General features: G+C 55.2%; 1 protein-coding gene across 3 annotated transcripts in view; it reads left to right on the forward strand.

Annotated features, from left to right (window-relative positions):
• KSR2 (kinase suppressor of ras 2) overlaps positions 1 to 16,698 on the forward strand; it is an 82,743-nt gene that overhangs the window by 15,271 nt on the left and 50,774 nt on the right. For all 3 annotated transcript variants that reach the window (XM_061465769.1, XM_061465770.1, XM_061465771.1), the window contains exons 4-5: positions 208 to 712; positions 14,000 to 14,181. In XM_061465769.1, the coding sequence (XP_061321753.1) occupies positions 208 to 712; positions 14,000 to 14,181 (687 nt within the window). The remainder of the gene's footprint in view (positions 1 to 207; positions 713 to 13,999; positions 14,182 to 16,698) is intronic.

The following is a 16,698-nucleotide window of genomic DNA, read 5'->3' on the forward strand; positions in this document are numbered from 1 at the left end:
GGAGCCCCTCTCTGCATCCTTGTAGCCCCCTTCAGACTCTGGAAGCTGCTCTGAGGTCTCCAGGCTGAACAGCCCCAATGTTCTCACCCTGGCTCCACACAGGAGCTGCTCCAGCCCCTTCTTGCTGGCACTTGGGATGCGCCGCCGGGTTGGGGACTCGTTTTGCCGTCCCCCCCCCCATAACCTCCCCTCTGTGCTCTATTGCAGGCGGCAGCCTCTCCAAGCAGGACTGGACCATCCAGTGGCCCACGACGGAGCCGGGGAAGGAGAACAGCCCGGGGTGCCCGGCGGAGCCGGCGCAGTGGGGCAGGACTCACCTGGTGCCGAGCCCCAAGGCGCAACCCAAGTGCGGGCAGCACCACTGCCACGCGGGCTCTCCGCACGGGCCCATGTACACCCACGTGGACCGCTTGACCGTCGAGGGTCACCCTGGGCTCTGCCCGCCCGTGGAGTCGGGGCACCGATCCCTGCCGCCATCGCCGCGGCAGCGCCACGCGGCTCACCCCCCCCCGCGCACCCCCAACATCGTCACCACCATGACCCCCCCGGGGACGCCGCCGCTGCGCCGCAGGAACAAGCTGAAGCCCCCCGGGACGCCGCCGCCGTCCTCGCGGAAGCTGATCCACCTCCTGCCCGGCTTCACCGCGCTGCACCGCAGCAAGTCCCACGAGTTCCAGCTGGGGCACCGCGTGGACGAGGCGCACACCCCCAAGTAAGCGGGAGGGCCCCCGGGGGGTGTGGGGGGTGATGAGCCCCATCCCAGAGCCTTCCGAATGGGTCCTGGGTCATGGAATGGGTTGGGGTAGGAAGGACCTTAAGGTCATCCAGTTCCAACCCCCTGCCATGGGCAGGGACACCTCACACTGAACCATGGCACCCAAGGCTCTGTCCAACCTGGCCTTGAACACCTCCAGGGATGGAGCATTCACAACCTCCCTGGGCAACCCATTCCAGTGCCTCAGCACCCTCACAGTAAACTTCTTCCTAATCTCCAACCTGAACTTCCCCTGTTCCAGTCTGAACCCATCACCCCTTGTCCTGTCACTACAGTCCCTAATGAAGAGTCCCTCCCCAGCATCCCTGTAGCCCCCTTCAGACACTGGAAGCTGCTCTGAGGTCTCCTGCAGCTTCTCTTCTCCAAGCTGAACAGCCCCAATGTTCTCAGCCTGACTCCATACAGGAGCCGCTTCAGCCCCTGCTCATCCCCATGGCCTCCTCTGGGCTTGCTCCAACAGCTCCATGTCCTTCTTACCAGTACTGAATGCAACACCTTATTTTCACCTTAGAGGTAGAAAAGCCCTTTGCAGCTCAAAGTAGACACCACCCCAGTGGGGATGCTGTTGGGATGGTGGCTACTTTGCTCCCTGGGAACGTGTGGTGGATGGGGAGCACCAAGGGGCTCCAGGGCTCATGGAGCATGGCATGGGGTGGGCTGGGTGGTGGGATTTTGATACTGCAGCGTGGGGTGTAAGAACTGAGTGTGGATTTGAGCGTGTTCAAGAGGGACTCTTCATCAGGGACTGCACTGATAGGACAAGGGGCGATGGGTTCAGACTGAAAGAGGGGAGATTTAGGCTGGATCTAAGGTAGACGTTCTCCACTATGAGGGTGCTGAGGCGCTGGCGCAGGGTGCCCGGAGAAGTGCTCTTGAGCTCCTGCAGAAGACTTCCCATTCTCTGCCCATCCTTTCCCACTGCTCTTGCTCTGCGGCTCCGGCACCGGCAGAGGCTGCTGCAGTGCAGGGAAAGGGCTCCCAGCACCGAGGAGCTGCATCTCCATCCCCTGTGAGTGGTGCAGAAAGCCCTGGTGCTGCCTCGGCGCGGGGTGGCAGAGGGGAGCGATGCTCACCCCGGGGCATCCTCTCCTCTCCTCTCCGCAAGGATGCGTTGGGATGGAGCCTGGCTGGTCCAGGCTCCCAAAGCAGGAGCTCCAGGGCAGGCCCTGCTGCCAGACCCTGGTCTGCCCCAGCTTGAGCAGGAGGAGACCAGAGCAGGTTTGGAACGGGCTTGGGGTGGCCGCAGCATCCTGGTGTCACTTGTTCCCCCATTGAGTCCCTAAGGCTGCAGCATCCCCCGGGCTGTGGTTGCTGCACTAAATGGGGTGTTTGTTAGATGGGGAGGGTGGTTGCTGGTCTGGCCTGTGAACTGTTGGTGTCTAAAGGCTTTTAGAAGTGAATTTGTTCCATCTGCTCAATGCCTCCTGTCAGGCCGGCCTCCCCCTCATGCTTAGGCACTGGGAAGCTGTATTTACTTTGGTCCATCCCGGTGAGCATCCCCACGTTTGCAGGAGCAGCCCATCTCCTCATACTTACATTTGTGTTCCAGCATCCGATCCAAGCCCTACCCTCATTAACGGAGTGGGTATCTCCAAGGGCAAAGCCTTCCCTTGCTTCCCCACAGCCATTTGATCCCCAGCATGGTCATCACATGCTCCAGCTCACCCTGGTGTGGGTCTGGGTGAGGTTTGGACACAGATGTCTGGATCTTACTCCAGCAAAACCCCTTTGGTTGCTGATTCCTCAAGCCAGGCAGCAAACTGCTCTAGTGGAAGGTGTCCATGCCCATGGCAGGGGTTGGAACTGGAGGAGCTTTAAGGTCCCTTCCAACCCAAACCATGGTTCTTTTGGTCCCTGTCTGTGTCCGGTGTCTCTGGTGCTCCCCTTCCTGGTGGTGTTGGACAACTTTAATTCACGGGTAATGAATTAATAGAGGGAAGAGAGAGCTGATGCTAACAGTGCTCCCCTGTGCTTACGACTGGGGGTTCATCCTGTCTGTGTGGGGGTCCCAAGCTCCAGAAAGCTACTTGGAGAACGGGAAAGGTGAGTTTTCCCTAATGGCACTTCATGGGGTTTCAGGGGACAACCGCTAAATCACAGTTGCTAATCCCATTAGTGCTTTGGGAGAATAATTAGTGCATTAAAGAGGCAGCTGCTTCTCTTCCTCCTTTTCCCCAGCAGAGGTGTGCTCAAGTTTAGCTGTTCATCAGCCTGGATGTGATGGGTAGCACAGAGAAAAAGTGGCTTTTGGGGCTGCTATCAGTTAATTCTTGTTCTGTGGCTGTGTCTGTGCAATGCACCTGTATTTTGGGGTGGGTTTGATTCTTTTTAGCGTCATAACTGCGGTGTCTGGGTCCTCCATGCTCTCTGTAAGAGGGAGGCTTCATCCTGACCTCAGACACGAAACGGGGCTCATCCCTGAGTTATGATTTCAGGTCTTCTCCCATCAAGCCCTTCTGGTTTTAGCTGTTCCAGTGGGCTCTTGGCTTGCTTTGGATCATGGTTTTCTGTTCTCTGTTTGTAGCCCGGCATGGAAATGGGGCTAGACCTGGAGAGCTGATGGTGTGGGGACACTGCTGGGGACCCCAAGTGTGCGTGGGCATCTCCTGGGGTGATTTTGGGTCTCGATTTGCCCCCATTCCTGCCTCTCTGCAGACTGGTCCCTGGTGGGACCCGTCTGAAACCCTCAGGAGGGAGGCTGGTGTCCCCCGAGGCTGATGTACCTGGTGAGCCCCATCTCAGGATGGTTGGAAATGGGCTCTGGGGAGCCAGGGATGCCCTTGGCAATAGCAAGGAGCTCTGTCCCCATGAGCTGTGGGTCAGTATTGATGGAGGGCAGCTCTCAGGGTGCTGTGGGGCTGCTCCACAGGTTATTCCATCTCAGTGCAGGCACTGAAGTAAAGCACCACCATGTACTTGTGAGAGCAACAGCGACTGAGTTCTCTCTGGAGCAAAAGGCCACCAGGTACCACTTGATTCTTGATGCCAGCTCCTCAGTTTGCTTGTATTTTGTGGTTTGGAGCTTATTTCTAGGGTTTAATCCATTGCTTTTGTGTGCCAAGACCTTCTGAAGCAGGGGTTAAGGGTTTTGGAGCTTCCAGACTCAGATTTTCCTGCATGGAGCCTCCAGCTGTTGACCGTAACTCTGGCGTATGGAACATTACTCCTAAAAAGATCCCCTGGCTTCCATAAAGCCCCAATCCAGAAACATCCTGGGAATGGCCTTGCAAGGGAAACAAAACATTTAGAGTGCTTGAGAATATAACGCCCATTTACTACCTGCTGAATTCCACGGCCCATTTCAGTCCTTCATGGGTAGTTAATGGTTATCCATCAGCAAGAAGGCAGGAGAAAAACCCAGCTGAGTGCAAGGGCTGAAAAGGACCTCAGCTGGGGAGTAAAAGCCAAGCTGGTGAAGGGTGAGCCCAAGAGTGTGCGTTAACCCTTGAAGGGGGTGTGTAAAACAGCCTCTGGAGGGGAGATCTGCCCCAGCGTAGGGGGGTGCTTGGGTCCTCTCCATCCTTAGAGCCGTATAAAGGGGAGCTGAGCCAGAAACCTCATCGCCTTCCCAGCTGCGGTTCCTTTGGCCACGCTGGTGTCTGGCCAAGCTCCGTGGCTTCCAAGGAGCAGCCTCTGGGGATCAGATGGGAGGGAGGAGCAGAGCAGGTCCACAGTGGGTTAAAGCAGCGTGACCTGGCCGAGCTGAGCCCCAGGGGATGCTGGGCTCTCCCCAGGCTCTGTGGGTGCTGTACCCAGGGCAGGTTTGGGCTGGGAGGAGGCTCCTGCAGCTCAAGGCAGCTTTGGTCTGGGTGTGTTTTCAATGAAGATTCTTTATCCTGTATCATCGCAACCCCATCCGAGGCGTGGGTGCACGTAGGGTTGGGTGCTCTGGTGCCGAAGTCTTGTTTATCCGAAGCCATGCAATGGTGCCTCATTGATCCTGAGGGTGTATCCTGGTCAGGTCTTCTCCCAGTGCCTAAAGGGGCTGCAGGAAAGTTGGAGAGGGGCTTGGGACAAGGGCCTGTAAGGACAGGCCAAGGGGAATGGCTTTAACCTGCCACAGGGGAGACTGAGCTGAGCTCTTAGGCAGAAGCTCTTCCCTGTGAGGGTGCTGAGGCGCTGGCACAGGGTGCCCAGAGAAGCTGTGGCTGCCCCATCCCTGGCAGTGTTCAAGGGCAGGTTGGACACAGGGGCTTGGAGCAAGCTGCTCTAGTGGAAGGGGTTGGAGTTGGAGGAGCTCTAAGGTCCCTTCCAACCAAAGCCAGGCTGGGACTCTATCATACCCTGAATGGATGAAGTCAGATGTGACGTTCGCATCTGCTCTGGTGATAGAGCACTTATCCGCTTCCTTATTTTCCTCTTGTATTATTTCCAGCTTTAACTCGAAGCTTTGTGTATTGTGGGTGGTTTTCCCCCTCCCGTGTAGCAGAAAACCCCCTGAGAAACAGGACATCTCCTGCAGCACTTGGTCAAGTCCGGTGTAAGATCCTACTTGGGGCCTCGAGGCATGGAGGTAAAACTGAGTCACAGACTTATAGAAACCCGGGACCAAGTTCGTCTTTAGCACACCAAGCAGCCTGCGGTTGCACTGTCCCTAGAGTTAGCAATCTAAGCTGGAGTTCAATGCTACTGAGAGATGGGTCATTGATTCTGCTGCTCTGCAACCTTTATAATAGTGATGTTTTCCCTTGCATCGATGCCAATCAACTCTTCTACCAGGTAGATCAATTATTTGCTATTCCACACGGCCTGGATTTGAAAGAGCAGCATTGAGATGGATCTCGTGCTTGGCGCGTCTGACATTTCCCAGCCTTGGAGAGGCAAGTGGGCTCCTGGCATTGGGGATGAGCAAGGGATTGATGTTTGCAGAGCAGGTGGGTGCAGCAGGCCACTACCAACATGTGCAAATAACCCATCTGCAGCCCTGTGTTATTCATCCTCCAAAACGCAGAGACCCGCTTGGTACGTCTGCAACGGGGAGAGCATTGAAGTAAGGGAATTTGAATAGCAAACCAAGCAGCATCTCTGTGTGTTTGCAAATCATCTTTGTGATGCATCTCGGGGCCTTTGGTGAGTCAGGGCTGTGGAGCTCTGCACAGGTCCTGGCTTGCCTCCAGCTCTCTCAAAGTACGGTCTGCACACCCCGGCTTGACAGTGATGGGTAGGCTCCGTAACCAACTGGCGCTCTGCTGCCATTATCCCACTGCTCTGGGCTGCAGCTCTCCTTAGCTATGCCATTAATGTTAATTACTGCTGTGGCATCCCATCAAGAGCAGCTTTAACGTGCTTGGAGGAGAAACTTCTCACCGTGGCCTTTAGTGAGAAGCTGAGCTTCCTTTTGCTGCTTTGGCAACAGAGAGTGTGGTGATGAGCTGAGGTAAGGATTAAGAGCATGAGGTGGGAGGTGGCAGAGCTCTCCTGCTGCTGGCACTGCTGCCTCCATGGTGTCCATGCTGGAGGGGAGGGCAAGTGCTGTGGGCAATGGCCCAGGGTGGTGAATAGGAAAGGCATTGTGGTGAATGTGGTGAATAGGAAAGGCATTGTGGTGAATGTGGTGAATAGGAAAGGCATTGTGGTGAATGTGGTGAATAGGAAAGGCATTGTGGTGAATGTGGTGAATAGGAAAGGCATTGCCCGCTCTCGGTCGTGGTACAACCAGGAGGACACGCTCCAGCTCTTCACAGTTCTCTCTCCCAGTTGCAGCTATGCAGGAAGGACATGAAGCAGCTCCTCTGTCCTTTTCTTTGTGGTCCAAGAGGTTGGTGAGCTCATTTCATCACCATCCTACAAGTCCCCATTGACCCATTGCTGCGGCCCAAGCACGTGGCGGGTTGGCCAAGTGCTTTGGTGGCTTCCTTGGTGATGATGAAGTGAAATACACGCAGGCAGGGAGAGCAGGCTTCCCCAGAAGCCATGGGACTGCTCCTGCTTCTCCTTTTCAATGAAAGAGCTGCCCAAGCCCACCGCACATCAGCAACCTGAGACCCAGAGGCAGGCTGTAAGCAAGGCACAGGGCAAAGATTGCCCCAAGTCTCTTCCGAGATGCAGGCTTGCAGAGGTGTAGTTAGGGTGATGCACCTCCAGCTCGGGGCTTTCCTCCAAAACCAGCTCCAAGTGCTCGTGCAGGTGCCTGGGCCACACTGTGTGTTACTCTGCTCATGTTAATGCCAGGGGTGTAGGCAAAGTGCTTGAGCTGATCACATCCTTTTCCGTAGCTGGGTTTTGCAAGCATGAAGGTGGTGATGGCTGGGGAATGGGGTCTAATACCAATGGAGAACTCTGGTCTTCAGCCCTCCCATTAGGACAGGCTGGGAGCTGGGGTTGTTCAGCCTGGAGAAGAGAAGGCTCCAGGGAGACGGTGCTGCAGCCTTTCAGTACTTAAAGGGGGCTTATGGGAAAGGTGGGGACAGACTTTTCAATAGGGCCTGTAGTGGGTAAAGGTTTTAAAGTAAAAGAGGGAGATTTAGAGGAGGTGTAAGGAAGAAATTCTTTATGATGAGGGTGCTGAGGCGCTGGCACAGGGTGCCCAGAGAAGCTGTGGCTGCCCCATCCCTGGCAGTGTTCAAGGCCAGGTTGGACACAGGGGCTTGGAGCAAGCTGCTCTAGTGGAAGGGGTCCCTGCCCGTGGCAGGGGTTGGAGCTGGAGGAGCTTTAAGGTCCCTTCCCCATTCCCCCCTTCCAGGGGATGGATGGGGAAACTCGGTGCAAACAAGGAACACCCAAGACTGACCTGGTGCAGAAGTGGCTAAAGAAGACTCAATCTCAGCATCCTTAGTTGCCCATAGCCAGTGTTGCTCATCCCCAGTGCCCTTGTGTGTCCCTCAAAGAAACAGAACAGTGGAAAGGAAGAAAACAGAAGGGGCTTAATGAGAAACAGGATCCTGCTTCAGGATCCTGGCAATTAGCTCCTGGAGCAACTTCCACACTGCAGCCTGTGTCTATCCATGCGCTGCTCCTGCTGCCCTCCTGCAGCAGCATCTCATCGGCACACGAGTGCTGGGAGAGGGGAAAGAAAACCCCTGCTTGGCTCAAGCTCCCTTCAAAGAGTTTCCCAGCTCTATAATTTGCAGCTGTAATAAAAAGTTCTGCTTTGTGCTAGGAAAAGGGAATAATAGATCAGTAGGACTCGAACGTTAAAGTGCAGCCATCCAGGGAAGTGGGGACAGGCACTTGGATAAATATTTAACTGTTGAGGCTTTGATATGAAACCCCTGCTTTTCCTCTGGCTGGAGGAGGAGGAGGAGGTTTGTTGCCCCTTACAGTAATGGGGAGGATAAATGTAACATCTGGTGGCTATTCTCATTATACGATATCAAGCAAGTATTGCACAGAGCTTGTGCAGGCCTGGGTGTAGAAGGAAGAAATTTCTTCTCTTTAGATAGGTTCAAATAATCCCCTGGCTTTAACTCTGTGTTTGCCTTGACCACTGATTATGCTGAAGCAGCTGGTGCTGTCCTGGCTACTCGGGGAGAGATGCTTAGTGGCAATGGGTGTAGATGCTGTTACGTTGGTTTTCAGGCATGAAAAGTGATCCAGTGCCTCCTTTTCTGACTGTGGTGGCTCCAGCCATGGTGGTTTTGGTCCGAACTCCTCAAGGTTTGGAGGCAAGAAGAGAAGGCTCCTTAAGGAGAGACCTCAGAGCAGCTCCAGTGCCTAAAGGGGCTGCAGGAAACCTGGAGAGGGGCTTTGGACAAGGGCCTATAGAGACAGGACAAGGGGAATGGCTTTAACCTGCCAGAGGGGAGGTTCCTGTTCCCATCCACGTATTCCACCTTCTACTCTCCCATTGTACCCTGTTCTTCCAGCCTGTGACATCCCAGCTGCTTTTGCACAGCAAAACTCCGTGCCTCCTCACCAGGTACCTTTCTGTCTGGGACCCTAGAGCATCCTCACCATTCCCGCATCCCTCCTCACACCACAATTCCCCATCAATCCCCGCCCTCCCACCGGTCTTCCATGCCCGTAGAGCCTCGCTGGAGCTGAAAGGAGTGACGGGCCCTTTGTCCTGGGTGTCTGCTCCTGTTTTTCACGGCCTCTTGAAACCCTCTATTTGTTTCCCGCAGCCGGTGCTGAGCGTTTGAGTGATGGCACAGAGCAGGCGGGGATGCGCCATCCAGCCTGGATTGGCACCTGAAGGGATTTGCATTAAGTGCTTCAAACTCGCGGGGCTTTTATTTCCCCTCCTTTTCCCTAAAGCCTCCATCATATATTTAGCAGATCCTTGCATGAAATTACCTCTCTAATAGTTGGCTTTTACCTCTCGGAGCATGGAATCGCTCCCAAATAACGGTGTTGCATCTGTGTCAGGCTGGGGCAGAAAATAGCCCTGATGCTCCTGTGACCCCTGGTTTTAGGGGGCTGGGGTGCAGGGTGCTGTGTCTGATGTCCCTGCTGAGAGATGCATGAGGAAGACATGGATTAAAGTAAGGGTGGTTTTGGCCCTGCGGAGGGTTAGGGGATGGTGAGAGGTAACGTTAAGCAGGTTGACTGAGGATGTCAGTGAGGGTCTGTGGGTCCAGGAGCAGCTGTGAGGCTTGTGATGTAGGAACCAGTGAGCTTGGAAAAGGTCTGCAGAGCTGAAGGCTGTGTGGGGCAGGATCCAGCCCCATTTTCCCAGTGGGAAGCCTGGAATCCCTGCAGCAAGGGCTGCTTGGTGCTGGCAGAGCACCAGGGGCTGCCTGGCTTCACAGCCTCCTGCAGTGGGGCTGGGGCTGGGATGAGCATGGAGAAGGGACCTGAGGCTCCTGGAGTGTCCAAAAGGAATAGCCGGGATGTTCAGAGTTGGGATCTGCTCTGAATCTGGCCAGAAAGGAGCCACTGGGGCGGTGGTGGCACTTTCCCTGCCACCCCTGCATGATTCTGGGGGTGCTTCAAGCCTAGAGATGGGCTGTGCGTGGTCCGCTTTGCTCCCCACAAACCCTTTAAAGCCAGAATGAGCCCTCACTGGTACAGAACTGACTCCCCATGTCCCTGACTGGCGTTTTGCTCCCTTCCTCGGCTGGGTTGGTCTCATTTCAATGGTTGCCCAACTGTGACTGGAGGAAAATGGTCCTTCCCGCGGGCTGGGAGGTATCGGCACCATCTAAATAGCTCCTTACCGCAGCCCCGAGCTTTGCCAAGCCTTTTCCCTTCTGCTGCATTTGCTTCTCCATCAGCATTCCTGTGTAATCACCGGGATGTTTTAAGCAGCGCTTACTTCCCCCTTCCAGAGCCAAGCAGTGAGAACTTCCCAGCGTCTGGAGAGGTGTGAAATGGTCCTTAATGGGGGGATTAGTGCTGCCAACCCCCCCTCTTCCCCCCGAGCAGCCAAGCGAGCCCGGTTTGCATCCTGCAAACACCCCGGACTTCGCTGCTCCCTCCCCATCCGTCTGGGGTTGCAGGGCTGAGGCTTCCATCAGTGTGCCCCCTCTTCAGTAGGGGGGTCTGCTGCAGTGTAGAGGGTTTATCCCTATGGAGAACTGACTTAAGCTGATGTTTTTCCTTGTTTTGAAGTAAGAACCCCCCTGTTTTGCTTCTGCTGCCCTCGGTGGGTTTGGGAGCGTGTGTGGGGGGTGATTCCCAGCGGGGCCTGGAATGGGATGCAGGATATGGGGACTCGGGGGGGGGGGGGTTAGGCTGGCAGAACCACGATGCATTTCCAGCACTCGCTTTTCCCCCCACCCCGTGGGATTTACACCCCTGTCTGCACTCACCACCTCAAAAGTGAGACACAGAGAAAGCCTGATTCGGGAGTGGCTTGTGGAGGAGAGGCTTTTGCAGCAGGGCTGGGATGCTGCAGCCCTAAGTGTGGTGGCCTCATCCTGCACCATCCTGGTAGTCACCAGCCAAAGCGCATCCCTCTGATAGCCAGAAGGGCTTTGAGCTTTACTGAAAGTCCTGTTGGGAGGTGATGGGGTGTCTCATCCCTGTCCTGGTGCTCCTTCTGTGGGCTGAGAATAGCACGGGGTGGGCTGAATGGTTGGACTCAACGTTCTCAAAGGTCTTTTCCAACTTGAATGATTCCATGAAACAGCATTCCCCAAAACCGCTGCCGGTGTGAGGCCGAGGGGAACCATCCCAGTTTCACACCGGGATGCTGCAGTGCAGATGGGTGATGTAGGAGGCCGGTGAGGAGCAGGCTGTGATGTATCCCCCTTGCCAATGCATCAAGTTCCTATGGATGCCCTCACTCCGCACGGCTGCTCTGAAGCCCATGCAGCGAGGGCACTGTTTGACCCTGGTTTTGCACAAGCAACCCCAAACTGGGCTTGGTTTGCATGGCAGGGAGGGGTTTGCTCTGTGTCCTGTTGCACCCTGGGTGCCTTGTTCCCATATTGGTTGTTGTGGCCTTGGGGCTGCTTTGGAGCATCCAAGAGAGGATTGCAGAGGAACCGCGTCACCTCTTGGATGTCTTTGTAGCTTGTTTGTGCTGGCAGGGCTTGTGCTGCTCCAATGCTGGGTTATTTGCTGCTCCTGCCTTCTTCCCCATTGCCTTTGCTAGAGGATGGGGCGGAGGATTGCTCCCTGCAACCATGCACGGTGTTGGGACACCCACTGCCCACATCCTCTACACCCCAGCCAAGGGCTTGCCCATGGACCAGGGAAGAGGGGTCAAGGCCATTGAGTGGCCAACCCTCAGCTGGTTGGCTCATGGGGGTTGTGTGTATTTCTGAATTCATTTTTCATTCCTGAAGGAATAGGGAGAGAGAAAGATCCCTCCAAAATCAGTCATCCTTCCGAACAACGAGAGCTCTCACAGCCCTGCTTGGCGCGGAAATGATGCTCGTGGTAAATATTTGCTCTGGAACTGATTTATGGGTGGGAAAAATGGAATTAGTGGCTAATCAGTGCGTTTCAGGAAGCGCTATAGGATGGGTGCTGGGGCCGAGCTGGGGCCATGCATGTGCTGGGGGAGATGCTGTGGTCATGGCACTGGGATGGAATCAAGTGACAGTGATGGAGGGGTTGGTCTGGCTCTGGGGCTTCTTCTCACAATGGTGGCTGGCAGGTTTGCTATAAGGACTTGGGGTTTAGGACTTAGATTCCCCCTGGTAAGGCATGGAAAGCATCATCTATGGGGCTGCTGGTGCATTGGACCCCGATGGGCTCTAAGAAAGGGTTGTTCTGTTGGACCTGGCTGGTCCATCAGCCCCATCCCAAGGTTGGACACAGGAGCTTGGAGCAAGCTGCTCTAGTGGAAGGGGTTGGAGCTGGAGGAGCTTTAAGGTCCCTTCCCACCCAAACCAGGCTGGGATTCTGTGATTCATTCTATGGTCCCATGCCCAGCACACCCAAAGAAGTCGTTGCAGCCACCCCAAAGGCAGCAGCAGCTTTTCCTGTGTGAGGAAACAATTAACTTATTAAAGGGTGGTTTAATTTTCCTCTGCTGAAGCTGCTGCAGTCATTTCCTATCTGCTGGCCTGGCCGGATGCCCATGGGTGCTGCTGGACCCAGGGCAGTGGGAGATGCGTGGCCCCAGGCAGGATGGTTCTCCTGTGGTGTCTGAGCTCTGGTCAGTGGTGCTGGAACGATGGCAGCTGAGCAGGACCCTGTGCTGGGAATGAGTGTGGAAGTGTTCAGGAAAGCAGCTGCTTTCCCCTCTGGCAGGTTAAAGCCATTCCCCTTGGCCTGTCCCTACATCCCTTGTCCCAAGCCCCTCTCCAGCTTTCCTGCAGCCCCTTCAGGCACTGGAGCTGCTCTCAGGTCTCCCCTTCAGGAGCCTTCTCTTCTCCAGGCTGACCCAGCCCAGCTCTCTCAGCCTGGCTCCAGAGCAGAGCTGCTCCAGCCCTCTGGAATCAAAGGCAGGGGTTGCATTAGAGGCTGTGATTCAGTTGTACATCAGTGCTGACTGCATCACCTGCAAGGAAACCACCTCCAGCTCCATGATGCCCGTGAGCTGTCGCACTGCCCACCCCCTGCTCAGATTGGGGATCTCTGCCCCAAATCCTCCGGATCTCCAGTGGGACTGAGCTGCCCTTCCCTCAGCCTGCTTTGAGCAGGGCAGATGCTGCTCCTCTCCACCTCACACTGTCGCAGCGTGGCCAGGCTGGGCATGGCCGAGCCAGAGAGGCAGAGCAGAGCCAGGAACCTGCAGCCCAGCTCTTCAAGCTGTCGGCATCGCTCTGCATTGCAAACCCTTTGGTTTGTGTGCTGCTTTGGGCCCCTCTGAGCCACTGAAGTGATGCTGGTCCTTGTCACAGCACAAGGCAGCTGGAAGAATGGGCTGATAAATGGGAGCTGTGGGTCTCATCCCCCCCCTGCTCCCATGAACACCCCCTGGTGCTTCGGGTTGTCTGCCCCATGGTCCTGTGCCCTGGTGAGCTGCTCCTGGGCTTTCTGCTGGGGCTGCTCACAGTGTTAACCCTGCCTGGATTGCTCTGTTGCAGTGACCCCTCAGCTGTACTCTGCTCCCCTGCTTGGGCCCTGAAATGGATGTAGGTGACTTTAAATGACCATAGAATTGGAGCTGGTTCTATAGCATGCTGGTGATCTGGGTGCCTTGCTCCTAGCGGGAAGGAGCTGGGACCAGCACTGCTATGATGCACAGAGAGCAGCATCTTTCCAGTTTAGCAGCACTGCGAGTGCCTAAGTCCTTTCGAGGTGCTGTAATGAGCAGCTTGAATCTGCTCCATCATCTCTCCATGCCTCAGTTTCCCCCCTTTGCCACTGTTTTGGGATGCGGATGAGCCTTGGAGACCCAGGCTGGCAGCCTCTGAGCTGCTATAAAGAGGAGCTGTGATGGGCACAGCACCACATCCAGCCCTCTTGGTCCCTAACGGGACAAGGCAGTTACCTGGGGTCTCGTGCAACGATGTTCAAGGACTCAGAGCACAACCCCACCTTTTGACCATCAGTGGGGCTCCGGCAGGTTTGTGTTGGCCATCTCTGGGCATGAGGCACTGAGGGGTGACCGCTGTGAAGGGCTGCAGGCAGTAGGTGATTTGGGGGATGGATAAGGCTGGTGGTGATGGGGCTTTTGGACCAACTGCCCCTTTCCATCCAGATCTTGCAAGAAGAAAAACTCTCGTGTTCCTTAATGAAAACTGCCTTTTTGTGACGATGAGGAGGGATGGAAGTTCCTGTAGGGAAATGGGTTTGATTATCACACAAGCTCACAGGGCAGAGCAGCATTTCCACATGAGCAGCCATCCTAGAGGTACCAGTCCCTTGGTGCATCGCTCTTTCTCCCTGCCCACTTCCTTGCCCTTCACTTTTCTCTCCTTTCTTTCTCCCTTTTCCTTGCAGAGTCAAGAAGAAGAACAAGCCCTTGAACCTCAAGATCCACAACAGCGTGGGGAGCTGCGAGAACATCCCCGCGCAGCGCTCCCCGCTCCTCTCCGAGCGCTCCCTCCGCTCCTTCTTCGTGGGGTACCCACCTTTCCTGCCCTCCACCCCTCCCGTCCACACCGAAGCCACCTTCTCAGCAAGTAAGTCCAAGGCCCCCTTCTATGGGGTGGGTGAGGGGTGATGCCAAGCAGAGGATGTGGTTGTGGGAAGCGCAGGGTGTCTCCGGTGGCCGATGGAGGATGTTGGTTGAGTGATGTGCAGGTGCCTCACAGCAGTGGTTGGAGATACGTGGGTGCTTCTGGGCAACTATAAGCCTGGAAACTTGATGAAATCCATGTACAGCCCCGTTGTCACATCGAATATTGATTTATGCCATCAGAGCTGCTCCCCCATCGCAACGCCATGGGTGCAGGAGGGTGACTGCTGTCGTTTGGAGAAGCCATGAGCCTTCCCATTGCTTGGTGACACTGGTTGTCACTGAGAGTGACTTTTCCATGGGTTCCATTGTAAATCCAGCAGTGGTTTTACCTTCGTGCCAGGAGGCTGCTTTCCTCCTTTTCCATGTTGTTTTCTCCTGCACGTGGGGTTTTGAGCCAAAGAGATGAGTGTTGGATGAAGGCAGCCCCAATGCAGACAGGTCTGGTGCAAACCCCACGGAGCCTGATCCCAGCATCCAGCCCCAATCCTGCCTGTGGGTCTGCCTGATGGGGTTTGCCCTTGGTGGGACCCAATGGGTGGGTTTGAATCAATGTGCTCATGCAGGGCATTGCTGCTGGCTGGGGAGAACCAACCGGGCCCTTATTCCCCAGCCTCGGAGCAGCGCTTGGTGGATCCTGCAGGAACTGAAGCTTTCACAAGCTCTCAGACCAAACAAAACCCTCCCAGAAGCCGTGTGGCAGCTGCTGGGAGTGATTTGCATGCCAAGAGCTCCCTTTGCTTCCATTGCTCAACTGAAAACTTCCTCCAGCTCCACAGCCATGCTGGGTTTCTGCCACATTCCCCATCCCAGACTTTCCCTCCTTTGCTTTCCCAAAGCGTGGTCATCCTGGCTCAGTTTGGGTTCTTCCAGTGGTTTTACTGCATGGCTCTTGGCTGAAGAAGGGGTTTACAGGGAGCATCCCTCCCTGCCCATCCAGCCCCCCGGCACCAGCAGGTTTTCCTCTCGCTGACCCCACACGAGAGTGGGACGCAGCACCAGGACCCCTCTGCAAGGGAAACCCCTTCCAGTTTCTTCCTCTCTGTCTTTGGTTTACACCAACCAGCTGCTGTTTGGGGTCATTGAAGTCTCACTGAGCCATTTCTGGCATCCTTTTGCACCCCTTTCTTTGGCTTTGGGGACAGTGGGACCTGTCAGGAGCTCTGTGGGCATCTGGGGATGTCCATGGACCCGGCTCTCAGCGGGTTTGCCTGGAGCAAGGGGTGTTTTTCCACTGCTCTTTCCCTGTGGCATCAGCTGAGTTCAGCCTGCAAGGAAGGAGATGAGCAGAGCAGAAACCAAGAAACGAGACCTGTTCTCAACAGCCCCCCACCGTGTCTTGTTGCATTGGGTTGGGTTACATCCCGCGGTGTCATAACCTGATGGAATGTGGCACGGTGGCACGACAGGAACGGGATGCGATGAGAAGTGATGGGCTATCAAGTGACTAGCCCTGCTGGAAAGGTGTCTCTTTGCATTTCCCTCGGCTCTCTACCTTTCTTGGCTGCTGTACATGTTTGTTATGTGGGCTAGATATGAGACGTTGATCTCCATGGAGAGGTTTTAGCATCACTGAAACCATTTGGTCCTGGCAGGTTCAGCATCCATCCACTCACTGACCCTTAATCCCAGGGACTTGTGGGGAAAATAGGAGGGAAGGCCAAAAAACAATGGTTTTTTTTCTACCTCTCTTGTATTTCTGCATCATTCTGTACTGATGGCCTTGTCCTGGAGCTGCATCCCGGCTTTCTGTCTGCTTCCATGGTTGCTTTCTGGTTTGTGACCCTGTAGGAAGACTGGCACATCCTTCTTCCTTAGATCTAACCTGACCTTCACCTGTTTCAGTCTGAACCCATCACCCCTTTTCCTATTGCTACAGTCCCTGACGAAGAGTCCCTCTCCAGCATCCTTGTAGCCCCCTTCAGATACTGGAAGGCTGCTCCCTCATATCCCATCCCTATGACCATGGGTACCTAAACCTTTATAAAACCCCAACAGCAAAATGCCCCTTCCCTTTTTCCGTGGTGGGATCAGCCTGGCATCACCAGGTATGCACTGGATTGATGTGGAATGACTTCCGTAAGCACTGAAAGAGCAAACTATTGTCGTTGATGGATTGAGATGCAGAAGAGGAGCCCAGCGAGCCCTTGGCCAGACCCTTCTCTCCCTGGCTGTCTCTCAGTGATCTCTTTACAACAGGCAGCGTGTCTTGCTGCTTGTGGCAGGAGCATGCTCCCATCTGCATCACCTTTGGTCCCACTCGGATGCGGGTTTGGATGCCTCTCGCTTGTTTTTAACAGCCACTTTGCCCTGATGGGAGCTGATTGCCACAGCAAGGGCATGGGGGCTGGAAGATGCTGTGAAGGAGCATCTTTCTCCTGCAGCACAAATCCAGCTGGAGGGGTAAAGTCCTCTCCACGCAGGGCCAGGATCCCTGTGAATTTGGGATGCTGGGGTGATC

This window comes from Pezoporus flaviventris, unplaced genomic scaffold (assembly GCF_033815535.1).
Source record: "Pezoporus flaviventris isolate CSIRO_AGI_PZ_B2104156 unplaced genomic scaffold, CSIRO_AGI_Pfla_v1 ptg000041l, whole genome shotgun sequence".
Lineage (NCBI taxonomy): Eukaryota > Metazoa > Chordata > Aves > Psittaciformes > Psittacidae > Pezoporus > Pezoporus flaviventris.